Below are 26489 nucleotides of genomic sequence, written 5' to 3' on the forward strand. Positions count from 1 at the left end.
ATCATTAACGCTGGACAAAAGATCGTGTATTAACTTCACGTGTGACTCACAGACAGATTTTTTAATCACAACTTACGATCATTAACGCTGGACAAAAGATCGTGTATTAACTTCACGTGTGACTCACAGACATATTTTTTAATCACAACTTGCGATCATTCAAAGCTTTGAATATATTTAAAAAGACTGTAACTCGGAAATTGCATGCATTTTTACTTAGTTTCTTTGCACAAACTTTTCTATTGTAATGTTTTTATATCTAAATTCTGTTTTAACCAACGTTTTGCGTTCACGCGTGCATGCACAAAAATTTTTATAATGTTACTATATCTGCTTACATCAATAAATTCTGGTTGAATAGTCGTCGAGTGTATACCCTCGTTATGGAAAAATTCTTTAACTTGTTCGGCAATTTTCATATATTCCGAAAGATTTCTACATCTTATATGCGCACTAGCTATAATACGATCACCCGCCAATTGCCATACATGAAACTCATGTACAGCTAATACACCGTCCACATTCTCTAATAAACGTTGCTGTATAGCATCGACCTGTACGAATAAATTTGTAAATTAGACAATGCAAATATTTATCGTACATCTTAAAGATCTTATATAACAAATTGAAGAAGCCAGAAAAAAATGTTACCTGAATGTGTGTTGGCACAGTCTGCAATAGAATTAAAGCTGATTCTTGAAGTAACGGCCACACGGAACGCAGGATAAGAATGACCAATAAAAGCGATAATGCAGGATCAATGTAGAATCTGTGTAGAAAAAAAAATAAACAAATTTTAAATTACGTGTTCAATTCTTCAGTATCTGTATAAAATACGTAAAAATGTAGAGTATTCAATCACCTGTACTTCCACTTTGTCAGCCACACGATTAGGGCAGACGCAATTACGATGACAGAGCCCAACGCGTCAGAAAGTACGTGAAGAAATACTCCTCGCATGTTCATCTGACTTGCATCGTGCGAATGGCCATGCGCTCGTTTTACTTGGGGTGTCGAAGGTCTATAAGCTTCGTCGTTTTCATTGTCGTCTGTGCCCACCAAGGTGCTTAGTCTATTATGACTTCGAGATATACCATGTGAGTGACCATGAGCATTCCCATGTTCTGCAATAATTGCACTTATAAATATCTGCAGTTTATATATCGATAAAATAGATTAATTTTATCTGTTATATAAGATAGATGATGTAGAAATCGATTAATTAAAAAGAAGAAATATTAGCCGTTTCTTGTTAAGTGTCGCAATTATGAAACACATTGAACATCGATAACCATAAGATTACTTAATGCTTCATGAAGTACGATAAAATAATAAAGTTTCTCCCTTAATATTAACAATATTCGTTTATTCGTGTAATCCAATATTCCCCAAATATTCAGTTTCAGAGAATTTAATATCAATAAAATAATGAAATAAATATATTAAGTATTATTGATACTTCTCCTCATCGGGGGGAGAATTTTTAACATTTACATTGTAGCTCCGATATTTTTTTCCTTTGCAATCTTGAGATATAAATCTATCGCAGCAACTCTACAATAAGAATTTTATTTCTCTTATATTTACAGAAGTTTTTTATTTCAAATCTTGCTGTGTTAATACGTTTGCTAAGTAGATATACATTTAATAATCAATTTCTCTTTATCTTGACCCAAGACAAAATCTCTTGAGCACCAATAATAAGATAACATCGCGACAATGAACAAAGAACCTTATATGCAAACAGCAATTTGAATATACAATACAGTTATCCATTATCATAATTAAGATATTAAGATATATGATTAGACACCAGAAGGATAATTATTAAGATATAAAATAGGAGTAAAGTACTTTACAAATATTATCTAACAGAAAGAAAGTAATAGTGAAAATTTCTGTATGATTATTCTGTATATATATTCTTCCAAATATGTGTATTAATATACAAATATTTATTATACGCAATTCTATTTTTATACTTCTGATAACTGGGACAATTTCAGAGAACCTTTAAATTCTTCAAAACAAGGATAAATGTCTACATCAAAATAAATATCACCCTCGTATACCTCGAACAGTTTAAACTTAATCGAAAACAAATAAAATTCAATTTACACGATACTCACCATGGAACAAACATAAACCTATCAAGTTCACCAGCAAGCCGAGTGCTCCAACTCCGACGAGTAGTTTGGGTTCGTGTATTTCCTCTACCTCGATAAATCTCTTACACGCCTCCACGGTAATACTAAAACATAAAGCGACCAGGAACACGGCGTTTACCAAGGCTCCCAACACTTCGGCTCTGGCCCAGCCAAAGGTATTTTTGGACCATTTCTTCGGTGACATCTGTAACGTAAAAAAACGCTTGTAAACAATCAACAATGTTACAAAAGTAAAATGGTTGTCTGAAATTTTGCAAAACAAAATGCAAAATAAGCACGAAACTTACCTTCACCGAGAGAAATGCCACCACCAAAGCGGCCACATCTGATAACATGTGAAAACTATCTGCTATTAAAGCCATCGAGTTGGTGACGTAACCGACTACGATTTCGACTAAGAAAAATAAAGCTGTCAGCCATAACATTGTCAAGAGACGACATTTTTTCCCCGTGTAACGACCCATGGTATCTGTGCAGACCTGAAAAGATCAAGAGAAATATGTAAGCGTTTGTGACGAAACCGAGTACACTAAAGTACCTCAGGAATACAATCATCTCTCCGCAAAGAAAGTTTCTAATAATGCACAGATATTTTTATAACCCTTTGAGCCTGTAGACGGAAGAAGGGACTGTACGACATTGGATGAGTAACTTGGTCACGTTGCATTGCAAACGATAAGAATGGAAAATATATATTTCTCCCGTCACACAAATATCGGATGTTTCAAATACCAAAAGTCAGCTGATGCGGACGAGGCGGTAACGTCGGACGCGGAAACTGTCAATCCGGGAAGGAAAACGGGATGCCGAAAATTGACGGGAACAGCCGCTCGAGATCCAGTGATATCCAATGCACCTCTTTCCCCCTCTCGTGTTCTTTGTTTGTTTACCAAGATCACACAGATCACACGCGAATTTCGGACGATCATTCGGCGCGAGAGACCACGTCCTGATACCGCCGCAGGAGGAACGGGAGGCCTCTCTTATTCGGAGGACGATCAAGGACGACGGGATCGCGCGCTACACACACGTGCGCCCCGAATCGTTACACGTTAAAGCAATTTCCTTTATATCCATTTGCCATAAATCCGGGAGAAGGGAGAGAGAGAAAGAGAGACAGAGGAAGAAAGGGAAATGAACGTGAATCACGGCGGAACGGCGAGGAAGGTACGGACGTGATTCATCGCGCGGGGAGAGAGAAAGAAAGAGAGAATTCATGCGCCATGAATCTAGAAGGCTTCGGTTCGGGGCGCACCGACGTGACGAGGAGATCGTAGCAAAAGGCAGCAGGCTCCGGGTAAAAAAACTTTTGCGGCTGCGAAGTGTATCAAGTGTTGGCTCGGAAGGGTAACGGAAGAGCGCCGACGTTACCGATCGTCCTGAAACGAACGTTTGGATGAGTATTTATGTCAAGGCTGTGTGATTAACTTTAATCTCGGTTCGACTTACTTTGTTTTATCTTTTTTTTCCTAGCTCTAAGAATATTACATGTCCATTTCTATCAACGTAGATTATTAACTTTAATCTCTACTCAACATTCTTCTTATCTTTTTCTAATTCTTTTAGAACTAGAAGAAGATAAAAAGCACGTTAAATCGAGATTAAAATTAACGCACGTTGGTAAAATGGACATTAGAAAAAGATAAGAGGCAAATCAAATCGAGATTAAAATTGATTGGTTCCTACATTGGTAGGAATGGACATTACTCCGTAACACGAAATTGATTTTATGATTTACAAACCTTCGGCTTCATAAATATACATACAGCGAATTTATATACAATAATTATATACACACCCTGCACACACTATAAATTTTTGTATAGTGCGCGCGCGCACACACACAAATTTTTTTTCGAACAGAGGATAGTCGATATAATATCAGTGATCTTTGATCATCGCCGCGGGTTCACCAATTGAGTTAACGAAAAGTATAATCCAGAATCAGCGGCGATCGTCACAATGGTATCACAAGTATCACAACACAACGGGTGCGGAGTTGCGGAGAGCGCGGAGGAGGGGCGGAGGGGGGGGGGAAGGAGGAAAGGTACTTACCTGCGAGAGGAAATTCGTCGCGCCCGTTCACCGTATCGCCCGCGCGTTTTCGCCCCACCGTTCGTATATCAAGTGACGCTGATTGAACACGGCGCGTGAAGAACGTTCCTGGACATGTTCCGTCGCGCGCGCGATCACGCGTACGCGTAGAACGCGTCGCTGGCAGGTACGGACAAGGCACACGACAAGAAGAACTCACAGCGCACCGTGGCGCCCATGGCTAAACTGAGTTCGCCTTCGCGGCGCGCACACCGCGGATGAAAAAGGGTTGGACGTTGGACGCGAGCGCGGCGAGGACGAGGACGCTGACACCCGCGTTCGTAAAACCCCGCGGCCCCGTCCGCTCGCGGCCGACCAATCGCGCGGCGTTAAGCCCGTATCGGGCCTACGGATTGGAACTGAGATTTGAATTGAAATTCAATTGGAATAAAGAAGATGTGTATTGTTCTATAGATTATATCGGAACGCTGTGGCATGTAATAAAGCATTTGTTAGATTTAAATGAGGTATAATTAAGACAATTGAGAAATTGTTGAAACTATTTGTCGGACGGATTTTAGATATATAAGAAATATCTGTCATTTTTAGCATACGAAACGAAAACTACTTACTTAAGACGTTTAAAAAATATTAAAATGTTGAATATTTTCAAGGAAAGCGCTTTTTAAAACTGGAAGTTAATGTCCCGAATAATTTTTTGAATTGTCCGTATAAGATTTTATTTTTGTTCGATTAAAATGGCACGAAAGGAAAGAATGATTTTTGTGAAGATCGACAAAAAATTAAAATTATCTGTTTCCCAAAAAAAAAAACGATTTTGTTTATACATTTATTCAACTAAAAATAATTTTATTTTCATTGTTCAATTTTTTTAATTCCGAATAACTCCATGATTGTTGAACGAAATGCTACTCGTCTCGCTTTAGCCGCAATTCCGTTAATAACTGATAAGAAAAACTTTTTTCGCTCATAATGAGAGCACTCGTGAGCAATCGCACAGAATGATTCGTATACAAAAGTTAGAATAAAACTGGTACATGCTTCTAATTCGCGAAAATAACAGAAGCAGATAATCCTTGAAATAATAAAAACGGAATGTATGATAGTTTAGTTTGAGCAATTTCTCAATCGTCATCTTGTATAACAATTTTTGCAATGAAAAGAAATCTTTGTAATGCTGGCAAGTACTTGAAAATATTTTGCACCTCAAGCTGCAGGAAAGAAAAAAAAATATACAAAAGTTTTCCGATAAACAAAAAGTTAGCAATTTGCCAGCAGATTTGAACAGAATATTGCGATTGACGTTAATTTTATTGAGCTCGCGTTTTATCAGCAGATACCGAGAAGAATCTGTCCGTAACTATTCAAATGAAATATTCCACAGATTCTACTCGGTGTTTGCCGGCAATCTGCCATATTCTGTCAGATTCTGTTGATACTCGTCGATAAAATTTACAGCAAATATTTTGCAAGATCTGCTTTCGACAGACGACTACTTGGAGTTTCAAGAAATTTCATTTCGCAAATATAAATTATTTTCAAATTTGCTTACACGGAAACTTGAGCCATAAAACAGCAGTTTGTCGAGAACATTATGCCATGCATTTCGAAAATAGATGTACGAGTTCATAAGCAGTATAATATATCTATATATAGCGAGAGTTGTATCTTTATTATTTCAAATATTTGTAGCACAGGCACAATACGTTCAACTTCCGAATAAATTCGGGAATCGATCATCAATCGGTCTAATCGTCAGACATATGTAACACATGTTCTTAACGACGCTATGTGTTCAAGAAAATGTCCATTTTCGAACGCAAAATCTATGCGCGAAAACATAATTCCTTTTCCTCCACTTTCTCTTTTTTTAAATTCTTGTTCAATACGCAATTCCGCAGCGGTTTCGATATATATTCGCGATTTTCTTATATAAAAAAAAAATTTACAAATAAAATGTACAGTTGAAGACCGAAAGATTTTGTACGCGTACAAAATATCGGATACTTAAACAACGTATTAAGTACACATTAAAGCTACGAAGGTTCTTGTGTATTTTTGGAAAATTAAATGAAACATGTATGGTAAACGTTTAACTCGGCAGTGGTAGAATTTTTGTTATCGATACGACGGAATTTATTTAGAGACCTATATAAACTTTTTTTTATATTTTTCTTGCAGAAAATTGAGATGCGTCATTTTTGAAGAATTATTTATTATTCATAAATATATTAATTAAAAACTAAGGAAAAGTAAGTTTAGGGAGAGACTGATAAATGCATCCAAATGTGGAGTTAAACAAACTTCACTTCGAAATATTATGTCATTATATCAGGATTAGATATAATATAAAACATATGCACGCGCGTGTGAAAGACACAAATATTATTATATACACAAAATGTAAATAACAAAATTTTATAATACAAAGTCGATCTTTATATTTATATTTACGTTTTTCGCATTACTCTTCTTAAGTTTTAAAAGTCAATCTAGAAATTCTGTACGTATATTTATATTTGAAACTTAATTGTTCTTGAAGTATCATGTATCAATTTTCATATTTAATAAATAAATTAATAAATATACTTTGATAGGATTAGAAACAAAAAAATCAAATTAAAAAATAGTTAAGTGTATTTTTTTAAATTTATATATGAATATGAAACAAATTTCTTCACATATAAAAAAAGTTGTGACACTTAAATTTTTTTTCTTCCTCTATTTTTATATTTATTGAGATCGATGTAAACGGATCCATGTTTACACGTTAATATTTACATTAAACGTAATTTCCTTCTAGAAACAAAATTCGAAGCTACCATCCATAGGATGGGATAAGTTACAAATTTCACACTAGAGTAAAAAAGTATATTAGCACCGCTTCCTAAAAACCAATTCTGCCGGAATATCTCTCGAAATTCCGTAAACATAGGAAATTATACTTATGATTTACGATATCAACCTACTTAATTCATTCTATAAATGCCCGTTCTTCACGAAAATGGCAGGATAAGAAACGAAGAATCTTAAACGTCTACAAAGCGCCTAAACAAGCTTAATTTTACATTATGTATATTTAACTTCGACAAAAGATGATACGAATGATAACAAGTAGTAACGTCAAGATAATGAGAAATATGTATATTGGGGAACTGCAACCTATTTACAATAAAGCAAACGTTTTTTGACTATAGAAATTAAATAAAGAGATGAAAATTCTCATCATTTAATATCAATGAGAGGAAATATTTCTCGTACGCGCGTTCTGCATCACGCGAGTATACAAAAATGAAATGTAACATTCTCGAAATCCTAATCTTCGTTGCAGGATTCATCGTGGTTTATTGATATTTCTTTTTTATAAGATGTAAAAATAAATCTTTATAACTGTATTTTATACAGACGAAATATAACTTTTTTTTTTTACAACATTTGGCGTTTCAGTTTAGAGAGTAGTTTAACGTGTGTATACTCCCATAAAACGATCACGAGCTTGTAAGTGTAATTTTGGATTGCATTTAAAATGCAATTATTTTTTTTTGCAGGATATTTCGCCTAGCCCTGGTGGTACCACTGCCGGGTTAAGGATGAACTGGGTCCAGAGTACCATACATCTGAATTTATTACAAAGTCACATTTATTATCACGATTCAGCTATCTCAGCATCATCGATAATACGAATCTGGTGTAATACTATTTACAATCTACCGAAATAAACGCAATAATCGGTAGTAATAGCAATAGCGTCTTTCAAATCTCTTCGGAAACTCCCCCTCCTATCATTTACTTTCACCTCGTTGATATATTTTTCTTTTTTTAATAAGTGTGCTGAAAAATCGGTATAAATGTAACCTACGAAAAGGAGTAATATTACCGCAATAATCGTTCAATTGTAGCTTAGACAAAATTTGGAAGAACTGTAACGCCGTTTTTCATCTTTCTTCTTTACGTTTCCCTACTTCTACTATTGCCAACGCTAATTTATCCAGTAGTTTTATTTTATTTTTATTTTAGAAAAATCGAACGGATACTCGTTGAATAATTATATCACGAGTACGAGGTCGATTGAACGTGTCACAGTTTACAGCTCGAGCACCATATTTGGCTAATGTCAATAATAATTAAAAGCAAATTGAAATGAAATTTCGACAAGTCTAAAATCGCTACCTCACTTCTCCCACTTTCTTTCTCTCCCCTCTGTCTGTCTTGATTTGCTATCATTTACGCTACGTTGCGACATTGTCGATAAACTTCGATTGATATTAAATACGATCTAATGCTAATTCACTTACGTCTAGATCACTACAATCGGGTATTATTAACGATGAGCGTTCAATTAGTTTTCTCTCGCTGCGTCCCGCGATGTTGGCTACTACGGCACTTGACTAATACTGACGCGCTGTTTGTTTTTTTTTTTTTCCCCCTAAACTTCTAATACCTTACAAGCTATCATCACGTCTAACGATAAATTTAACTCGAACAACGGTTCCCTATTTTTATCTATCAATATTCTCAACTGACCTAGCGACCAACATCGTGTTCGAAACAGCAGTTTAAAATTCGTTTATATAAAGTGCTACAGGTCTTCCACAATTTTTCTAAGATAAGTAATAATTACTTCGTAATAGTTTTGCTAACCAGCGACCGTCCGCCCTACTTGGCTTGGGCTGGGGATCGGGGAGACGCAGGGCGGCGGTATGGTATCTTTCTTTTTTTTTTTCTTCTTTTTGATTGGTATCGATCTAAATCTAGTATTTGGACGAAGTGCGAGGATGGGTCGTGCGTGCTTTTGCTTCCTAAATCGAGCGTGCGCAAGTTCTTATAATCTTTTTTTTTTTACTCGTAGCCGTAAGCTTTACTTTCTTGTTTCCTTGACCAGAATTACGATTTATCTTCGTTAATAATTAATAATTTACTCGATACGTATATTCTCGAAAAAAAAAAGGAGAAAAAGAATGTTATTATTGCATGTGTAAAACGAACAGTGGCGGAAATCATGGAGCAGCCCTGAGAGAGAGCGAACAACGCATCTGGGAGTAGTGCATGTGCGCCTATGTATCCGCGCGCGCGCGCATGGTTGTTTGTATGTGTGTATATCTGTTTTGCGTATGTGTAGATCTGTCGAGTATAATTGGTCGTGTATGTGTGTGTGTTGTGTGCGCGCGCGTACGTCCACACGTATGAATCTCATGAGGATGAATGTTTCACTCAACGTGTAAATTGCGAATTTACTTATAATTTACTCTTTTTAACGTTTGCTTTAACCTCAAGTCTTAAGAGTCGTGTGACGCGTATCCGCGCACCCGTGCCTCGAGTTTGTATACAAGTGACAACCTTCTACGCTGAATATCGACACTTCTGCAACAGAATTAACAGATTGTCACGTGAGAGACATATGTTTCACGACAATATTTGCAACGGTGTGTTAGACGTAATTTTTATGCACAAAAAATTCTTACCATCAGGTAATTCATATAGTTTCCTAGGAAGAGAGGCGAAATAGGGATGTCGTAACGCTTCCTCCGCTCCTATCCGTTGATCGGGATTCAATTGCAGGAGCGACGACGCCATACTATCGCCGTCGGCGATATCGTAAAGCCGGGGAAACGATAGTCCCAGTTTCCGCGGGGGATAAAATATCAGTCTATGCGCCTTATACCCGGGCAGATGCGTGACACCTGGCCAAGTCTCCTCGGTAGGTGTGCCCAGCACTTTAAATATCTTATCGAGTTGGTCGTACGTACAGCGTACACCTGGGAATGTCGGTTCGCCAGTTAACATTTCCACAAATATGCAACCTACTCCCCACATGTCGAGCGAGGTGGAGTATTCTGTGGAACCTAAAAGAACGTCGGGCGGTCTATACCATAAGGTAACGACTTCGTGTGAGTATGTATGCGATGGCACGGATTTGGCCCTTGCTAGCCCAAAGTCTGCCAATTTAAGTTCTCCTATTTCGCTGATTAATAAATTCTGTGGCTTTACATCTCTGTGCAGAACCCTCCTAAAGTATGCAGTAACACAAATTAATCAACGCGCATCAGGATGAAGACATCGGCGTTACGTACTATATATATCTTTAATTACCTGCGATGACAGTATGCCAGCCCTCTCAACAGTTGAAAAAGAAACAATTTAACGTTGCGCGGATCCAATCCTCCGTTCCCGCTTCCATACCTCTCCATATATTGCGATAGATCGGTATGAACGTATTCAAACACGAAGGTGAGCGTCTCACGGGTATGAATGATATCGTGTAAAGTCACGATATTGCTATGCTTTAACTCTTTGAGGAGACTTGCCTCGCGAATGGCAGTAAACGGAGCTCCTTCCTCCTCTTGCAGTCTAATTTCTTTAAGAGCCACCACTTGATTAGTGAGATGGCTGTAGCCTTTGAACACTGTGGCATATGATCCCTCTCCCAACTGCTCCAGTTTTATATAAGCTTCAGATTTACCGAACGGCGAATCTCCCTGTTGAGACAAATTGAGATTAATGTATAGTATTGTACTAGAAAGTGAATATACGAATGAGTACGTATGTAGTATAATATTACCCCAAAAGCGGAGAATCTTTTAGTTCTTCTAGGTGGGTCCGGACCAAGAAAAACTTCGGATTTGGGTCGCGGTGGACGTCGGGGCCGCAAAATTACCCTAGCTTCCTCCCGTATATCTTCATCGAGAAGCTTTGAATCGCTAGAAACCGAAAGCTGCCGATGCACTCTCTCATGGTTGCCCCATTCTATGACAGTCCAATTTCCGAAAACATTCTTAAAATAACAGCAATAGAAGTGGATAAAGTCACAGACTTTTATAAAATTCTGAGATATACAGTAATTCTGTGTTGTTTAAATTATATGTAATATATCTATATGTTTTGATTATTTTGTACATTTAAAATTTTAAATAATCGCGAGATAACTACTCTTATACATGTATAATTTCAACCATGCAGAATTAATATGCACAAAAATGAAAACGTGATATTTGATACATATTGATAAACAATTTTTTAGCGATATCTTTTTAGTGTTTTTTAATAATATATCGTGAATAAGTGCATTCTTATATATGAGAATTAGTTAATAAATAACTTAATAAATGTGTGTACAACATCAATTAGATTATACTGTCTCAATTTCACAAAATATATAAACATATATCAAACTCTGTCTAAAAGACGTTATCAAACCCACGAACATATATTTATAACATATTTATAACGTTTTCATGATAAAGCTCACCATAACGACGATCTTTCTTATCCTCAGGTATGTTGCCGTTTGGCTCCAAGCGGTCTAGGAACTCCTCAGAATAACCATTATATGGCAATTGACCTCTGGTTGCTGCATCATCAGCCTCTTCTTTTGATATAGCTTTAATAAAATAAACAACATTTAAATGTATGATATTTATCATAATTGTATCTAGTTAACAAATAATTCGTGATTTAATTACGTCAAACTACTTTATTCTATTTGTAATACAAATATCTTTAATATTTATAACGTTAATAATCAAATATAAAACACGTAGACGTTGTTCAATTACAGTCTACAAAAACAATTATTTGCCTGATATAAATTATATATTCAATAATATTAAAAAAAGCATTTAAAGATAATAAACTGTAATCTTTGCAAATACTACTTTATTTTATCAATGTGAAAAAAATTAATTATTTTTACTTACAAAGCCGTCCAAAGCTGTGACTGAGGCGTTTCTTCAATTTTTGCACTCTGCTGAGAGCACCGCCTTTCTTATCCCGCATTGTCACAGGGCCTGCATGTAACAAGGGTAATATTTAAACAACCATTTGATATGCCAAACGTAAGTTGAGATAGCATGACATCATAACAGAAGGCCAAGAACATCCGAGTAATTTAGATATAACAGATCATTATGATGACATCATCCACTGTGTTACGCTGGTGTTCCTTAATAATGACTATAGAGCCATATACGCGTCACATTCCTCTTAAATGACAACGCGAGGAACTTGATACGACGAGAAACATGCACGCTAAAAAATATCCGTATGATTACATCACGTAATACACAAATGAGAAGAGGGGGGAAAAGAAAGGAGTCTACGCCAATTTCTCTTCTGGCGGGTAACACGCATTCGGTACAACGGATAACAAGGTACGGATGAAGAATGATTCTTTTCGCGTTACAACGTTACAAGGGTCAAAACTTGTGCCTTATTCTTCTTACTCGACCGCTTAGTTAGAAGTTATGACACTCAATGAAGGTAACTTGAGCAGCGTTTTATCTGAAAGCGGAATGATGTAATTCGTTCCGAACGTAGATGATTCATCTAATCGTGATATACGAAAGTTGGCAGATTTTTTACAAGGATGAAGATACGCGTTCTCAAGTATATACCCTTCCAAGTGCACAGGTTCAATTCTAGCTCAACTATCGTGCTTCTTGGAGCGAGAGCTCTGCATAACAAAGCAAACTCTCACGGGACACTCACCATCGCGATAAAAACTTTGAAACCGCCGTATGTATGCGGGGCACATGACACGCCATTCAGTCACACGTACGTTACACGCACACGAGCACGGTGCAGTTCTGCACACGCACACTCACACTGACTCACACATACATACGCAAACAGTTGTTCTGCGTACAGGTATAGCAGTTACAGCGAAGTGGGGGGTCAACGAACTAATATGCATCAGTTTCACGCGTCGGATAACGAACGTCTGTTCGAGTGTCAAAATGATAACGCATCGGGCTGCACAAAAGATCGCGTTGTACGTATTCGTCTCGTCGCGCGGGGCTCGACGCTCGACGGCAAGAGCCACGTTGATCCACGGAGACGCGAATCCCGCGATTGAAGCCGATAAGCGCGCCAGCGCGAATCAAGCGCGTATCAAAGCGACGTCGCGGGCCGAGGAAGAAAAACGTTTCTCTCTGCCTGAGTTGCATACTGGAGGTCCGTCCCTCTTCTGCCATCGGGAAACGATACCGTACACGTACACGTATGAGACGCGCGCGCACTCGCACACACACATGCACGTGCGCGCGCGAAGAGAGAGAGAGAGAGAATTATCATTTTCTTTCTCTCCTCCTCCTTCCCACACCCTTCTTTTTTTATCACTCTGCTCCTCTCCGTCGCGTTGCCCCGACTGTTGTCCTTCTTCCATCTCTACGGATCCTGGAACGGAATTCCCTTTACCTCTTTCTCTCTCTCTCTCTCTGTCGCTCATACACATACATTCTTTCTTTCTCTTTCCAGCTTTCTCTCCCTCTCTCACACACCTCGTTCGCACGCACACACAAAAGCGGCCGAGAGCCGATAAGAAACGACGAGCCGGAACGAGTCGAATGGGAAAAGGATGCGTCCGCGCGCTCCGACGGTCCGACTTACCTTCTTTGCTCTTGGAGGCGGTCGAACCCTTGTCCGGATAATACATGATTACTCATTCGCTCGCACGCGCGGGACACATCACATATGGGCGGTGACGCACTCGGCTGCGGGTGTGTGCGTGTACGCGCCGCCGCTACCGCTACCGCTGCCGCTACCGCCGTCCCCGTCGCCGTCGCCGTTGCCGCTGTGTTTTTCCCTCGGCCGATGCTCCTGCGGCGATCCCGGGCGCCGTGCTCCCTAGCGCGCGTTCCTCTCACGTCGCTCGTGCCGTCGTCTCGTATCTCGGCGATGCGCGCACGGTCCCGGACGTCGCGTCGCCTCGCGCCATGAAAACGCCTCCGCGTTGTCCCCGTGGACGACGACGACGACGACGACGGCGATGGGGTCTTTCCGCGCGGTGTGCGCCACCGCGAGAATATTACCACCGCGAAATTCGGCACCACCGAGAGATCGGCTCTCCGGTCCACGAGAGGGGCAAGGTTCACACGTCGGTGGCACTCTCACGCACGCACACACACACACACACACACTTGGCTTTTTCTTCTCCTCCTCCTGGTATTTCCTCTCCTCTTCTCGCCCACGGGATCGCGACGTCGGAGTCGGAGCAACTCCTCCCCGGTCGCGCTTAACCCTGCTGACGGCGGGTGCTCGCGCACGCCACACACTACCTCCGGTAAATCATCTGCGAACGGGACCCGACCGGTCCCGGAAGCCTCTGTCTCTCGCACGTCGCGGATACTGCGCCCTGCGCCCGCACCACCCTCGCACCACACCGCACGACACGACAAGTCGCGAGCGAGCCAGCCGAGCTCAGCCGAGGCCCGAGACGCGCGCGCGCACGCGCGAACCTAGAACGGCGAAACCGTGAAAGTAACTAGATTGGACGAGCGCGCGACGCGCGGGAAAGATCCAAACGCTGTTTCTCTCTCGAATATTAGGATATATAAATAGGAAACTATATTCCTGTAATAAATATTAAATATTGGGATATGTAGATGTAGGAATATTCCTATATTTATGTATATCTTATATTTGATTCCTTTTCATTGTGCGTTACGTTTAATTATTATTTCTAATTCCCGATTCCTAATATGTGCTCTATTAAAGTTAATCTACGTTAGTAGAAATAGACGTTAGTCTTTTTCTCAGCAAGAATCTTTTCAAGTTTTATGCAGATTTATAACACCGAGGTTCAAGACTCTCTCTCTCTCTCTCTGTATGTAAAAAAAAACAACTATAATACATGTAATATACAATTTTGTGTAGAGGGTCGATTGTGTATCTTGAAACGAGGTAAAAATTACAAAAGTGAGGAAATTAACTGGAATATCTACGATTTTATTTACCGAAATTTAGTTTTTGTAATTTTCACCTCGTTCGAAACTACACAATCGACCGCCTGGGTCTTCATTATATCGATACTCGAAGTCGAGAGACCTCGATACCGCGAGTAACCGCGTATATCGGAGTATCGGAGTATCGGAGTAAACGCGCGATATCGATACCCGCCCGGGCGCAACCTGGCCAACCTGGGCCATGTTCTCGCGCGTCGTCGCACGTGTCGGTGTAAGTGTGCGCTGTCGCCTTGTGAGTCAGCAAAACGGGAACGGGAAGGGAGTTGGCGATAATCTGTTGTCGCGGCTGTTACGAGGATCGAGCACCGTCGGGAACGGTGGTGGTGAGACCCTGCACGCGACGTATCGCGGTGACCGCGCGAGTGAAGTTGTCAACGTGCCGAACGAAGCGACGATGTCGGGCGACGAGAAGCCGTTTCGCCGTCTGCCGTTGTGCGTGCGTCCCTATCACTACGATATCTCGCTGACGCCGAATCTCGCTGCCTTCACCTTCGACGGAACTGAGAACGTGCACCTCAACGTAAGTCCCGTCGTCATCTAGACTTCGATCTTTCTATCTCTGTCTCTGTCTCTCTCTTTCTCTCGCCGCCTCTCCTCGAATGAAAGAAAAAGAGTCGAATAAAGAGACAGAGAACAAAGCGGCCGCTAGCCATATGGGAAACATAACCAAGAAACGCCCCTCCCCGCCGGTTCTACATGGCTGTTTGAATAGCGTTTAGGTTCGAGTTTGATAGGCAAACACCGACCGCCTTTATCTCCTCTAATTGCCGGCAATCGCGGTTTTAAATCCTTTCGACAATTTGCCTCGTTAATTCCGCAATGACGCGCGCGTTTGATTTCTAGTTGTATTATTTGCCGACGTTATCTCATTATTTTTCCTCAGACTGTGTCTGTTTAATGGTATCTCACGCTTATCTTTGCAACGTACGATGACTACTGCAAATTCCCCCCCCCCCCTCTCTCTCTACTGATTTCTTTCTTTTTTCTGGATTGCAGGTGGAAAACTCGACTGATACCATTGTGTTGAATTCTTTGGAAATTAATATAAAAAGCGCGACTTTTAACGGGAACGATGGTAAGACCATTGCTGCCGAGAAAATTGAACTGTCAGCCTCCGAAGAAACGGCCATGTTGGTATTTCCTGAAGCTCTGCCGTCCGGTAAGAGCGGATACCTGAATATAGAATTCGTGGGCGAGATCAATGACAAGATGAAGGGCTTGTATAGGAGCAAATATACCGGGTGAGACTTGCAGCTCGTAATTTTGCGATATATGAAAGAATTACAAAATCGCTCGCCTCTGTCTGTGCATTTGATTAGGAAAAGGACCCTTTTGACAATACGTTTCAATCATTGTTTGTTAATTTTAGCACCTGACAAAATTATATAATGCGTGGGTAAACGAAGGCAATGTTAAAATTGTGTATGTTGTATGTATCTTTCAAAGGCAAGACGGTTACTGTGCCGTAACTTATTTGTGTCCCACGTCGGCGCGGAGATTTTTCCCATGTTGGGACGAACCGTCCGTCAAAGCGACCTTTGATATACATCTCGCAATCCCAACTCAGACACCCCTGGTCGGAATATCGAATATGGTGAGCGGTCCTTGCAATGTAGAATTTTTATGATTTCAGAGAGGACGGTACCGTTGAACACGCGGCGGTTACCCAGTTTGAGCCGACAGATGCTAGACGTTGCTTCCCATGCTGGGACGAACCAGCGCTCAAAGCCACATTTGACATTACGCTAAAAGTACCACGCGGTCTTACAGCACTTTCCAATATGGTAAGCAGCGCCCGGCATCTGCAATATTATTCGCTTCTCTGTTTTTTTTTTTTTTGTTCCCTATCTTCTGATTTATATTTAAAGTAGATATACATATTTTTCTTTTATTTCTTACGTTTTTCTTACATTTGATTATTTCTTTATATATGTGTACATCTTATCTGTTTTAATTTTCAGCCTGTGAAAAGCAAAATTACAAATGGCAACTACGAGACATTGACTTTTGAAAGAACGCCTATTATGTCGACGTACTTAGTGGCCGTAGTAGTAGGCGATTTCGATTACATCGAGGACATGTCTAGTGACGGTGTGTTAGTTCGAGTTTACGTGCCCAAATCCAAGAAGGAGCAGGGCCAGTTCGCTCTGGAAGTGGCCACCAAAGTGCTGCCTTATTACAAGACTTACTTTGGTATCGCATATCCCCTGCCGAAGATCGATCTCATAGCGATCGCCGATTTTTCGTCCGGCGCTATGGAAAACTGGGGACTCGTCACGTACCGCGAGACCTGTTTGCTCGTAGATCCGAAGAATACATCGGCGGTGCGCAAACAGTGGATCGCATTGATAGTGGCGCACGAGTTGGCGCATCAATGGTTCGGCAATCTCGTGACGATGGAATGGTGGACGCATCTGTGGCTGAATGAGGGCTACGCGTCATTCGTAGAGTTTCTCTGCGTCGCCCATTTGTTCCCACAGTACGATATCTGGACGCAATTCGTGACGGACACGTACATCCGAGCGTTGGAACTGGATGCTCTGAAGAACAGTCATCCGATCGAGGTGCCGGTCGGCCATCCGTCGGAGATCGACGAGATCTTCGACGACATATCGTATCACAAGGGCGCATCTGTGATACGCATGCTGCATGCGTACATAGGTGACGACGATTTTAGGAAGGGTATGAATCTATACTTGAAAAGGCACAGCTACGCCAATGCGGAGACCGAGGATCTCTGGGCCGCGTTGGAGGAGGCCAGTAACAAGGCTGTGCGTAAAGTGATGTCGTCGTGGACCAAGAGACAGGGTTTCCCCGTTGTCAAGGTCGACTTTCGCCAAGAGGGCGACGATAGGATCTTATCATTGTCTCAGGAGAGATTCTTGGCTGACGGATCGGTGGACAACAATGCAGATAATACGTGGCTCATACCGATAAGCGTAACCTCTGCGAAAAATCCGAGCAAGACGATATTCGACGGCATTTTAGATGCGAAATCCAAGGAATTTGTAATCCAAAACGTTCCCGAGGGCACATGGCTGAAGATCAATCCTGGTACAATTGGCTTCTATCGAACCCGTTACAGTCAATCCGCTCTGTCGCTTCTGTTGCCCGCGATTAAGAATCACACGTTACCTCCTCTCGACAGATTAGGTTTACTGGATGATCTCTTTGCGATGGTACAGGCGGGTTACGCATCCACGGTGGAGGTGCTCGAATTAATGCAAGCGTTCATGCACGAGGACAACTACACCGTGTGGTCTACCATAGTAAATATCCTAAGTAAAATCGGCATTCTCATCTCGCACTTAGACTTTGAAGATTCTTTCAAAGCGTTCGGACGTAATCTGTTCCGCGACGTTAATGGGATATTAGGTTGGGATCCTAGGCCAAACGAGAGTCACTTAACCACGCTACTCCGATCTCTCGTGTTAGGTCGCATGGCGGCTTTTAATGATCAACCTACTATCGAGGAAGCGAAGAGAAGATTCGAGCTACACGTAAACGGCACGACGTCGCTCGCTGCTGATTTGCGAAGCCCGGTTTATCGAGCTATACTCTCCGTGGGCGATGCCAATACTTACGACACTATGATAAAATTATACAAAGAGGCCGATCTTCAAGAGGAGAAAGAGCGGATCCTGCGTGCGCTCGGCGCGATCAAGGACGAAGCGTTGCTGAGAAAGGTCCTGGACTTTGCGATGAGCGAGGAGGTCCGTGCTCAAGACACAGTATTTGCCATCATGTCCGTGGGTCTGTCGTACAAAGGACGTCTCATGGCGTGGAACTTCTTCAAGGAGAAATGGAAGACCCTGATGGATCGTTACGAGGGCGGCTTTTTACTGGCGCGGCTGGTCAAGTTCACCACGGAGAACTTCGTCACCGAGGAACAGGCCAAAGATGTGGAGAACTTCTTCGAGGGTCATCCGACTCCGGGCACCGAAAGAACGGTGCAGCAGTGCGTGGAGTCCATTAGATTGAACGCGGCATGGCTCAGCCGAGAAAAAGACTCCATCAAAAAATATCTGACCACTCAAGTCTAGTAAAGACAGTTTTTACTTCTTTTTCTTTCTCCGTTACCTTAATAGGACATTTTGGCATAATTCGAGACCGCATACAAGCCAAACGGTTTTATTACGCGAACATTTATGGTACTGCTTGATATTGTGAGAGAACGTTAATTAGGTACGGACTTGTGTATGAGATAAATAATCCGAGAAACCACGTGTACGCACGCTTGAAAAAGCTAATTTGTTTAATATTGGTTAGAAATTTAACCGAGTGAAAAAAAAACATGGAAGAAAATACAGTTTTGTATACACCTATTATACCTCATTGACGAGTCATGGCGTAATCCAACACCTTACAGAGTTCTCTTATCTGTTTATTTCTTGCCTGGTATTAGATTCCATCATCAACATTTATGGGGGAAAATTGAAATATTTAGAATAATCACTTTAATATATTTCAAATATTTCCTTCATTTATTATATGAGGAAAGTTAAAACTGAATATTATATCAATACTTTTAATTCTCAGTAACATACTGAAGCAATATTTGTATACAATACTGCTGCAGTATTTAAAGCAGAATCTATTTGAAACATGATTTATATATAAATGTAATTTAGAATGTTCATTTATATATAAATGTAATTTAGATTGTTCATTTATATATAAATGTAATTTAGAAAAGCCAGTCGTGAAAGTTTAATGCGTTTGTATTGTTGTTTATTCATATATTACGTGAGCTATTTGCAAGATTTGCTCTCGATTTTTAGATAAACTATACCAACATGTAAAAGAACTACGTTTGAACATGGATCTTTTTATGAAAAAAAAAACTACTATTCTGTTTATTAAAATAAAAGGTCAAACTTAAATCCGATGAATAATTCGAAAGATTGTTTACGCATTTTTATTTATTTAACCAATATGACTTTCAACCATTCACAGGATCCGATTTAAAAAAAATTATATCTCGAAATCTATATTAAGCAATTATATTATATTTCTGAATTTAGTATCATATTTAAATGGATTATTAAGTTTTAAACTTTGATGTAAAGATGTCTACAGGAGTTTTCAAGTTTTTGAAATTTGTCGTGAATTAAAACTTGGATATTCCTTAGACACTTGAAATATTTCTTGGATTTTCGTATTTGGGTTATTATGTTGTATCACCTATAACAGAGTTAGCGTACTCCTGCTCAACTATCAATAACATTTCATAACGATAGAGCACTAGCTTTTTATTAGTTATATACAAAACTTATTAGTATGTAACCCCATAATATGTACAAATTATAATCTATAATATAGACGGTTGTTTACTTCAGGTATTAATGCAGTATGCGTGCCATAATTATCTCAAAACATTAATAAATATATATCGTCTCCCTTTAGTCGTAGTGGAAAAAAAAGTAGCTGGCGTCGACTTTTCTTCTCGATACGATTAGTCCGTAATTAATTCTTCTGTACTTTCCTGTTTTTCTATATTATCTGTATTTCATACATTGAATATTTGCGCATATTGGTCCCGCAATTTGAGCTTAAAACTTAAAGTTCTAAAATTGTATCGAGAAACGTGTGACTATCGATGAAGGAAATGATATAGTAAACATGTTTCGTATAGGTGTAAACTTGATTAAGATTTGATAAGAGTTCAACAAATATTTACTATCAAGATAAAGTTGCTTTCAAGGAATAAAAGTGAAACGTCGACGCTTCTCGATGCTTGATGTCGCGACACTTTTCATATCGACCGTCATAGAACGCAGTCCCCCGCGCGTTTCATGGTTGCACGTGCCGAGACAAGGAAGGAAGATGATCCCGGTAGTGAGTCAGCCTTCATTTCCATTATCAGCGTGTTGTTCGCAATCATCAACCGACGGCTGCTACGGAGTGTAGCCGCTGCTACCCTCACGTTGGAAGAGAGATTTTACCCTCCGTCTATTCGTCTCTGTTGCAAACAGACGAAATGGCTCAAAATCGGAGCGAGAAATACCTATTTTTTGACACTTCTCCTTTGATGTACGCGGTACAGCTATTTAAAATGACTAATTTAAACGTTAAATGGATACTTCTGAGAACGGCTGATTCCACGAGGCGATATCGAACGTTATCATTAAATTCTTTATGACGATGGAGTAAAAATACAATCGCGAGAAAACTTGGAGACGAAATCTCTGTCATTTTTATTCCTTTCGACTTTATTTTATTAGTGGCACAGTGTTTCGGCGGGTAGGGTAATTAATATAAAAAATAATTTCCTCCGCCAGTGAATTAAAACGAAATATTCTTTAGGGTAATTGAGCGATTTATAGCGATCCGCTTTTTTTTCTCGAATTTTGCAGATCGACTTCGAACTTTTGACGATTTCTTAAACGTTCCACAGAGATATAGTACAAGAAAGTCGAGAGGAATCGCACGAAGGGTTAATACGCTTAGACGTCGAATGCTCTTAGAGGATTGCCCGCGAATCCTCTCCGTGGGGTAATAAATGCACCCCCTCGTTCGCTCGCTCGAGCAGGGGAAACGTGTGGCGCGAGGACGAGAAGGACGGGTGGAAGGAGGAGGGCGGAGGGAGATAAGGGAGAGAGAGAGAGAGAGAGAAACGTCGAGGCACACACATGGGGTCGGTTCCCGTGGGTATAACCCGGATCGAGCGTTCCCAGGAACACGCGCGCACGTGACCCGCGTCGGAAGACGATCAATACGGGACTTTGCGAAACTCCTACACCCCACCGCGGAGGGACGACGGTGTCGCGCGTCCGCCCTTGTATACAATCCGTGCACACATCCTTCGCCTTCCGACGAAGCTTGATGGCGACAGCGAACGGCCGTCACGTCACCCCTCACCCCTCCTCGCCTCGCACGTGTGCGTAGATTGTTGCGCGCACGTGCGCCTATTTAACCCTCCCGTCCGCCGTCCGCCGTCCGCCTCGCCACCCCTCGTCCGGCCATCCGGCTTCCGCTCCCGATATCGTCGAATCTTCAGCAGATTTACACGTAGAGCAGACGATGCGGAAAGCACACCAAGGGAAGACTCCTCCGCGTTCGATCTTACTTTTTCAGGAATATATATAAAGCGTACAAGCATGTTTCATTTTTAATTCGGAAGAGGACAATAAAATAAATATATATTTATTTCAATACTAACGATATTATGTAGGATCGCGTTATTTAAATCTTTAAATTGACCGAGTTAACGAAATCTTCCGTTTTCAAGATAAAATCAACGAGCGTGCGTAACAAACGTCTTTATTTTTTCGACATTGACGTTTCCAGGTGTTTTTGATTTCGTAGAAAAATACAAATTTCAAGGGATTACGGAATTATTCGCTATTTTTAATCAATTTATGTGCGCGCACCCGTGCGATCGATAGGAATAGGCGGTCGGGGGACGGGAATTGCGTCATTCGCAAGATAAAAACAAATGCACGAGACTAACTTATATAGACACAGCTTGCATTTATTTCGTGTTGATGTGTATGTGTGTCGAGTGCAGGACGCCCGCGCAATGACGTACTTATACAGCCTTTCAGTCTTTGCAAATATACAATATTTACGCGGGTCGATGAGAGGCGGAAGGAAGGGGGGAGGGGTCAGCACTGTCTAAATTATAATATAAGAGGCTAATAACAACGACGTAGTGATAACTATAATACAGTAATCAGGGACACCAGCGACGGAGCGCGGAAACTGGAAAACAATAACCGGGGGCCTCGTCGAATCGCCTTTCAAACGAATCTCGAGTCTGCGGCCGGTCCCATCCGATCGATCGTCACCTCCTGCGTCGTGCTCGATATTCTACATCGATCGAAATCCGAGGCTCGCCGATCGTCACGCGGTTTTGTCCCCGCTCTGTTCGAGGAACGCGGACGAACGGAGGCTCTTCTCCGGGGAGGACCTCCGCGAGAAAAGGCGATCGATCGGCGGAGACTGGCTGGGCGGGGCGCTAGATAATATGACTCGAGTGTAACGAACGTTTCGAGTGCGCTCGGTGCACGCGAACGCGCTCGAAGTCGCGTCGCGAAGCGATCGACGAGGAGAAGTCGAGGAACCGGACGGGCTCGTCCCTCGGGAGGCTCGAATCGATCTGGTTTTCCCGATTTCACGCAGGTAGAGTTCGTCGAGGCACGCGAGCGCTGACTCGCGCGTTGCTTTCCAGTCCGTCGATCGCGAAACGGAGCCGCTCCGTGATAAAGCGGAGATCGGTTCGATCGGCGTCGCGCGGTCGGTCCAAAAAATTGGAATGATAAGATCTTACGGCTAAAATCGGGATGTAAGACGCTTTTGAGACGTCTTACGTCTCGATTTTGGACACGGTGCTGTCTGGGGGAGTAAAAGAAGGAGGAGGAGGAGGAGGGGGGAAGGAGGGTTCGTGCCGAATCCTTATAACCGTGAGAGATCTCGTGTGGAATGCGATGAGCGTATTTACAAATGTATTTACAATTTCCCCCTCGCAGGGGGGAAGGACAGAGCTTGAGGAAAACCAACGGCGCGGGTGTTCCGCTGCTTTCTCTCTCTCTCTCTCTCCGTCACCGTCGCGCATCTTCGTCTTCGGACGTAGGCGCGCCCCTCGGATGGTCCCCGAACGCGTTCTCTCTTCCGGGCGACGATCGGCACCTCCAGCAGCGGCTCCAGCGTGACCCAGATTGTGACGTCAGATCAGCGCGGGGTGGACGTCGTCCCTCTTCGAAGAGCGGAGCCGCGGATCTACCGGATCCACGCGCGCACACACGAGGGGGGTGGCCTCGACGCGACGACCTCAACGACGCCCTAACGGGTCCGGCCGGCAGGTCACCGATCGGCGACCGTCGCGACGGTGGTGGTGGTGGTCGTCGTCGTGGCGATCGACGCGGCGGCGTTCAGCAGGGGTTGCAGGGGTTGTCTCGACGATTGCGTCGTCGTCGCCGTCGCCTCCGGCGCCGTCGCCGCCGTTGTCGACATCGTCGTCGCCGTCGTCGTCGTCTTCGCGTCCTGATGCGCGGCGTTGGTCTCCTCCAGGGCGGTCTGCAGGTCGCAGATGTACTCGATCACCCTCTGGATCACCTCGAGCTTGGACAGCTTCCGCTTGCGCGGCATGTCCGGGACGAGGGAGCGCAGCTTGGTCAGGTAAGCGGCGACCTCCTCGGCCTCGAGGTCGCGCCTGGCGCCTCCGATCCCCAGCCCGTTGTGCAGAACGCCGCGATGATTGGGCGGCACGCGGCCGCTCACCGGGCTCACCACCATCGCCTTCATCCGGGTATCGGTGACGGCGACGGTCGGATGTCAACAGTCGACGCTCGCCGGAGATCGATCGAGAAGATCCTGGCGCCTAGGCGGATCTTCGGGATTTTCGTTGCGCTCTCCTCTGCCCCCGTCGACGCCGTCCGCGAGAGCACACTGCCTCTACCTCTACCGCCGGCGACTCTCAGGGAGATTCGCTTCGCGTTCTTCGACGACGGCGCGCCACCGCCGCCCACACACACATACACAACCACCCGCCCCTTATCGATCGCCGGGCCCGTCCGACACCGACACCGAGAGGCGCAAATATGCACGTGAAGAGCGCGGAGCGGAGACGCGCGGGATGGCCCCCCTCCCTCTCGGGTTTTATCTCTTCTTTCCTCCGCGGGGGATAGAGCTCCGACGCGTTTTCCTTTTTCTTCCCTTCCGTTTACTCTGCGTCTGGCGAGGCGAGCGCGTGAAATCACGCGTGCGGAGATCACACGGTGCCGATACTCCTCGTATCGCCGACCAGCCGCGTCATCCTCGAGCGACAGCTGCGCGCCGTGACGATGATGACGTTCGATGCGATCGTCGCACGTATACGAAAACTACAGTACGGCGAGGCGGCCGAAACGTGACCGTCGACCAGAATTAGACGCACGATCGCTCTGACGGATCGAAGCCGACTGGCCTCCGCCCCTCACCTGCGTCTTTTTATAGCCTTGCCCCACCCCGGCGCCCCGCGCATACCCGCCAGACGCTTCCAGCATTTGTACGGCGCAATCGCTGCCCGAGTGGAGTAGCGGCACTAGCGGCGGCTACGAGCGTCGCGCGATCGCTCGGATTTATCCAATTTTTCATATAATAATTCTAACGTAACTTCCGGGGAGTTTATTTGTATCCTGCATTTTACGATAATCTCGCAGATATCCTCGAGAAAAGTTGTTTTAAAAAAAGAATTGGAGAATAAAAACCGAGACAGTTTATATGTAAACTATAAGTAAGAAAATAGATGAAAGAATTCCGACGAGTCTGTCGATCGTCGAATAAATTCACGTGGAACGATTTTTTTGATAAATCAAAGAGCTTTTGTAGTCATAAAATTCTCACGTGGGAAAGAATCTCGGGGATCATTTCGCGTAAAAAATAGGTGACCAAAAACTGATTCAATTTAATTGATCCAATTTAACAGATATTAATTAATCATAAGGGGAACAGCTGCCGAGAGATGAGAGATCGACGCGTCGCGAACGTGAGGGACCGTCGGTCGGGTCTCTCGCGCGTGAAAATCGCACGTGGGGTCCGATTCGAAGCTGTCAGTAGTCGGGGGTGTTTGACGGCTACGCGACCGGCGGCGTCGGTGGGACACGAGGGGAGGGGGTGGAGGCGGGGGGTGTAAAAGGGAGACGGGAAAGGGGAGCGCGACCATTGTTGAACGTCCGGCGGCGCCAGCCACTAGCCATCACGGCTACCACTACCAACGAGGACAACAACGTCGCCCACCAACGCTCCGTAACAGGCGGTCGACCACCACCATTCCGGGCTCTATGCGCCCCGACGTGTACGGGCCCGATGGTCATTCGCTAACCTGCGCACCATGATTCCGGCGTGTCGGCGATTTTCTTCGACGACGGCGGCGGCGAGTGTCGCGCGAAGAAATTTGCGCGCGCGCGCGCGCTCCGCGGACGCCTCGCGAATTCCGATCATTTGCGCCGAGATCATTAAGCGTTATATAAATCACGCCGCGAGTACGTAACTTTGCGAATAAAGTATGTGCGAGATTTAAAGCTTCTGAGGAAGATTCTGATGATTCTGAAATTGAAGTATATTCGCAACTTTTTTTTTATAAAATCGTGAGAATATATAAATTGAGAAATATCAAAATGTAATCGCGGCAAAATGGATATGACGTAACTTAACGTTTTGCAACACTTGGTCGAATTATATTCATGTAGTTGAATGTTAATATGAAAATAGAGGAATGACTGTAATGTTATATGATCTCTCATTGTCAATTCAGACAAACATTTATTTAAAACAGCCAAAATGACACTTTTAGGATTTAATAATATATTTTTCTTTAATAAAACTTTTTTTATTGCTGTTTTCTTATATCACATTTACTATACAAATGATTGACATTATTACGTTCTATTTTAGTTAATTCGAACAATTTATTCATTGTTCTTATCACAGTTTCACAATATAATTAAAATACTATTTTTTCTCAATTTTTTAGTCACTAATACTTTTTTTTTTTTAATGCATCGAGCGATAAACGATCTAGTATGTCGAAAGAAAGAAATCATTA

General features: G+C 42.6%; 4 protein-coding genes across 8 annotated transcripts in view; 1 reads left to right on the plus strand and 3 right to left on the minus strand.

The window, feature by feature from the left end:
* The window catches only part of LOC112464060 (zinc transporter 1), a 6465-nt gene extending 1938 nt beyond the window's left edge, over window positions 1-4527 (minus strand). The window contains exons 1-7 of one of the 2 annotated variants that reach the window (XM_025030850.1): window positions 4224-4527; window positions 2901-3547; window positions 2456-2647; window positions 2130-2352; window positions 863-1124; window positions 652-769; window positions 339-554 (exon numbers count right to left, since the gene is read on the minus strand). In XM_025030850.1, the coding sequence (XP_024886618.1) occupies window positions 339-554; window positions 652-769; window positions 863-1124; window positions 2130-2352; window positions 2456-2632 (996 nt within the window). In that variant the 5' untranslated portion in view covers window positions 2633-2647; window positions 2901-3547; window positions 4224-4527. The remainder of the gene's footprint in view (window positions 1-338; window positions 555-651; window positions 770-862; window positions 1125-2129; window positions 2353-2455; window positions 2648-2900; window positions 3548-4223) is intronic. The other variant, XM_025030849.1, reaches the window with a different exon arrangement.
* A 4526-nt stretch (window positions 4528-9053) lies between these two features.
* LOC112464055 (cyclin-dependent kinase 14) lies at window positions 9054-14383 on the minus strand. Of its 3 annotated transcripts, none has more exons than XM_025030831.1 (7): window positions 13608-14383; window positions 11918-12007; window positions 11470-11601; window positions 10783-10967; window positions 10314-10699; window positions 9686-10230; window positions 9054-9584 (listed from the first exon to the last, which is right to left on the minus strand). In XM_025030831.1, exons 1-7 carry the CDS (start codon window positions 13651-13653, stop codon window positions 9493-9495), a joined length of 1476 nt encoding a protein of 491 aa, XP_024886599.1. In that variant the 5' UTR covers window positions 13654-14383; the 3' UTR covers window positions 9054-9492. The 3 variants fall into 3 exon arrangements, with proteins under 3 accessions (XP_024886599.1, XP_024886600.1, XP_024886601.1); XM_025030832.1 differs by lacking the exon at window positions 13608-14383 and adding an exon at window positions 12844-13428; XM_025030833.1 differs by lacking the exon at window positions 13608-14383 and adding an exon at window positions 12614-12632.
* A 745-nt stretch (window positions 14384-15128) lies between these two features.
* On the plus strand, window positions 15129-19864 carry LOC112464068 (puromycin-sensitive aminopeptidase). 2 transcript variants are annotated; one of them, XM_025030860.1, is made up of 4 exons: window positions 15129-15482; window positions 15959-16203; window positions 16409-16556; window positions 16924-19864. In XM_025030860.1, the coding sequence occupies exons 1-4, from the start codon at window positions 15144-15146 to the stop codon at window positions 19003-19005; spliced, it is 2814 nt and encodes a 937-aa protein (XP_024886628.1). In that variant the 5' UTR covers window positions 15129-15143; the 3' UTR covers window positions 19006-19864. The 2 variants fall into 2 exon arrangements, with proteins under 2 accessions (XP_024886628.1, XP_024886627.1); XM_025030859.1 differs by lacking the exon at window positions 16409-16556 and adding an exon at window positions 16596-16746.
* Window positions 19865-22415: 2551 nt separating this feature from the next.
* On the minus strand, window positions 22416-25805 carry LOC112464069 (protein extra-macrochaetae). The gene has a single exon (XM_025030861.1). It carries the CDS (start codon window positions 24206-24208, stop codon window positions 23768-23770), a length of 441 nt encoding a protein of 146 aa, XP_024886629.1. The 5' UTR covers window positions 24209-25805; the 3' UTR covers window positions 22416-23767.
* Window positions 25806-26489: the final 684 nt, after the last annotated feature.

This window comes from Temnothorax curvispinosus, unplaced genomic scaffold (assembly GCF_003070985.1).
Source record: "Temnothorax curvispinosus isolate PA1 unplaced genomic scaffold, ASM307098v1 QBEX01013847.1, whole genome shotgun sequence".
NCBI classification, from domain to species: domain Eukaryota; kingdom Metazoa; phylum Arthropoda; class Insecta; order Hymenoptera; family Formicidae; genus Temnothorax; species Temnothorax curvispinosus.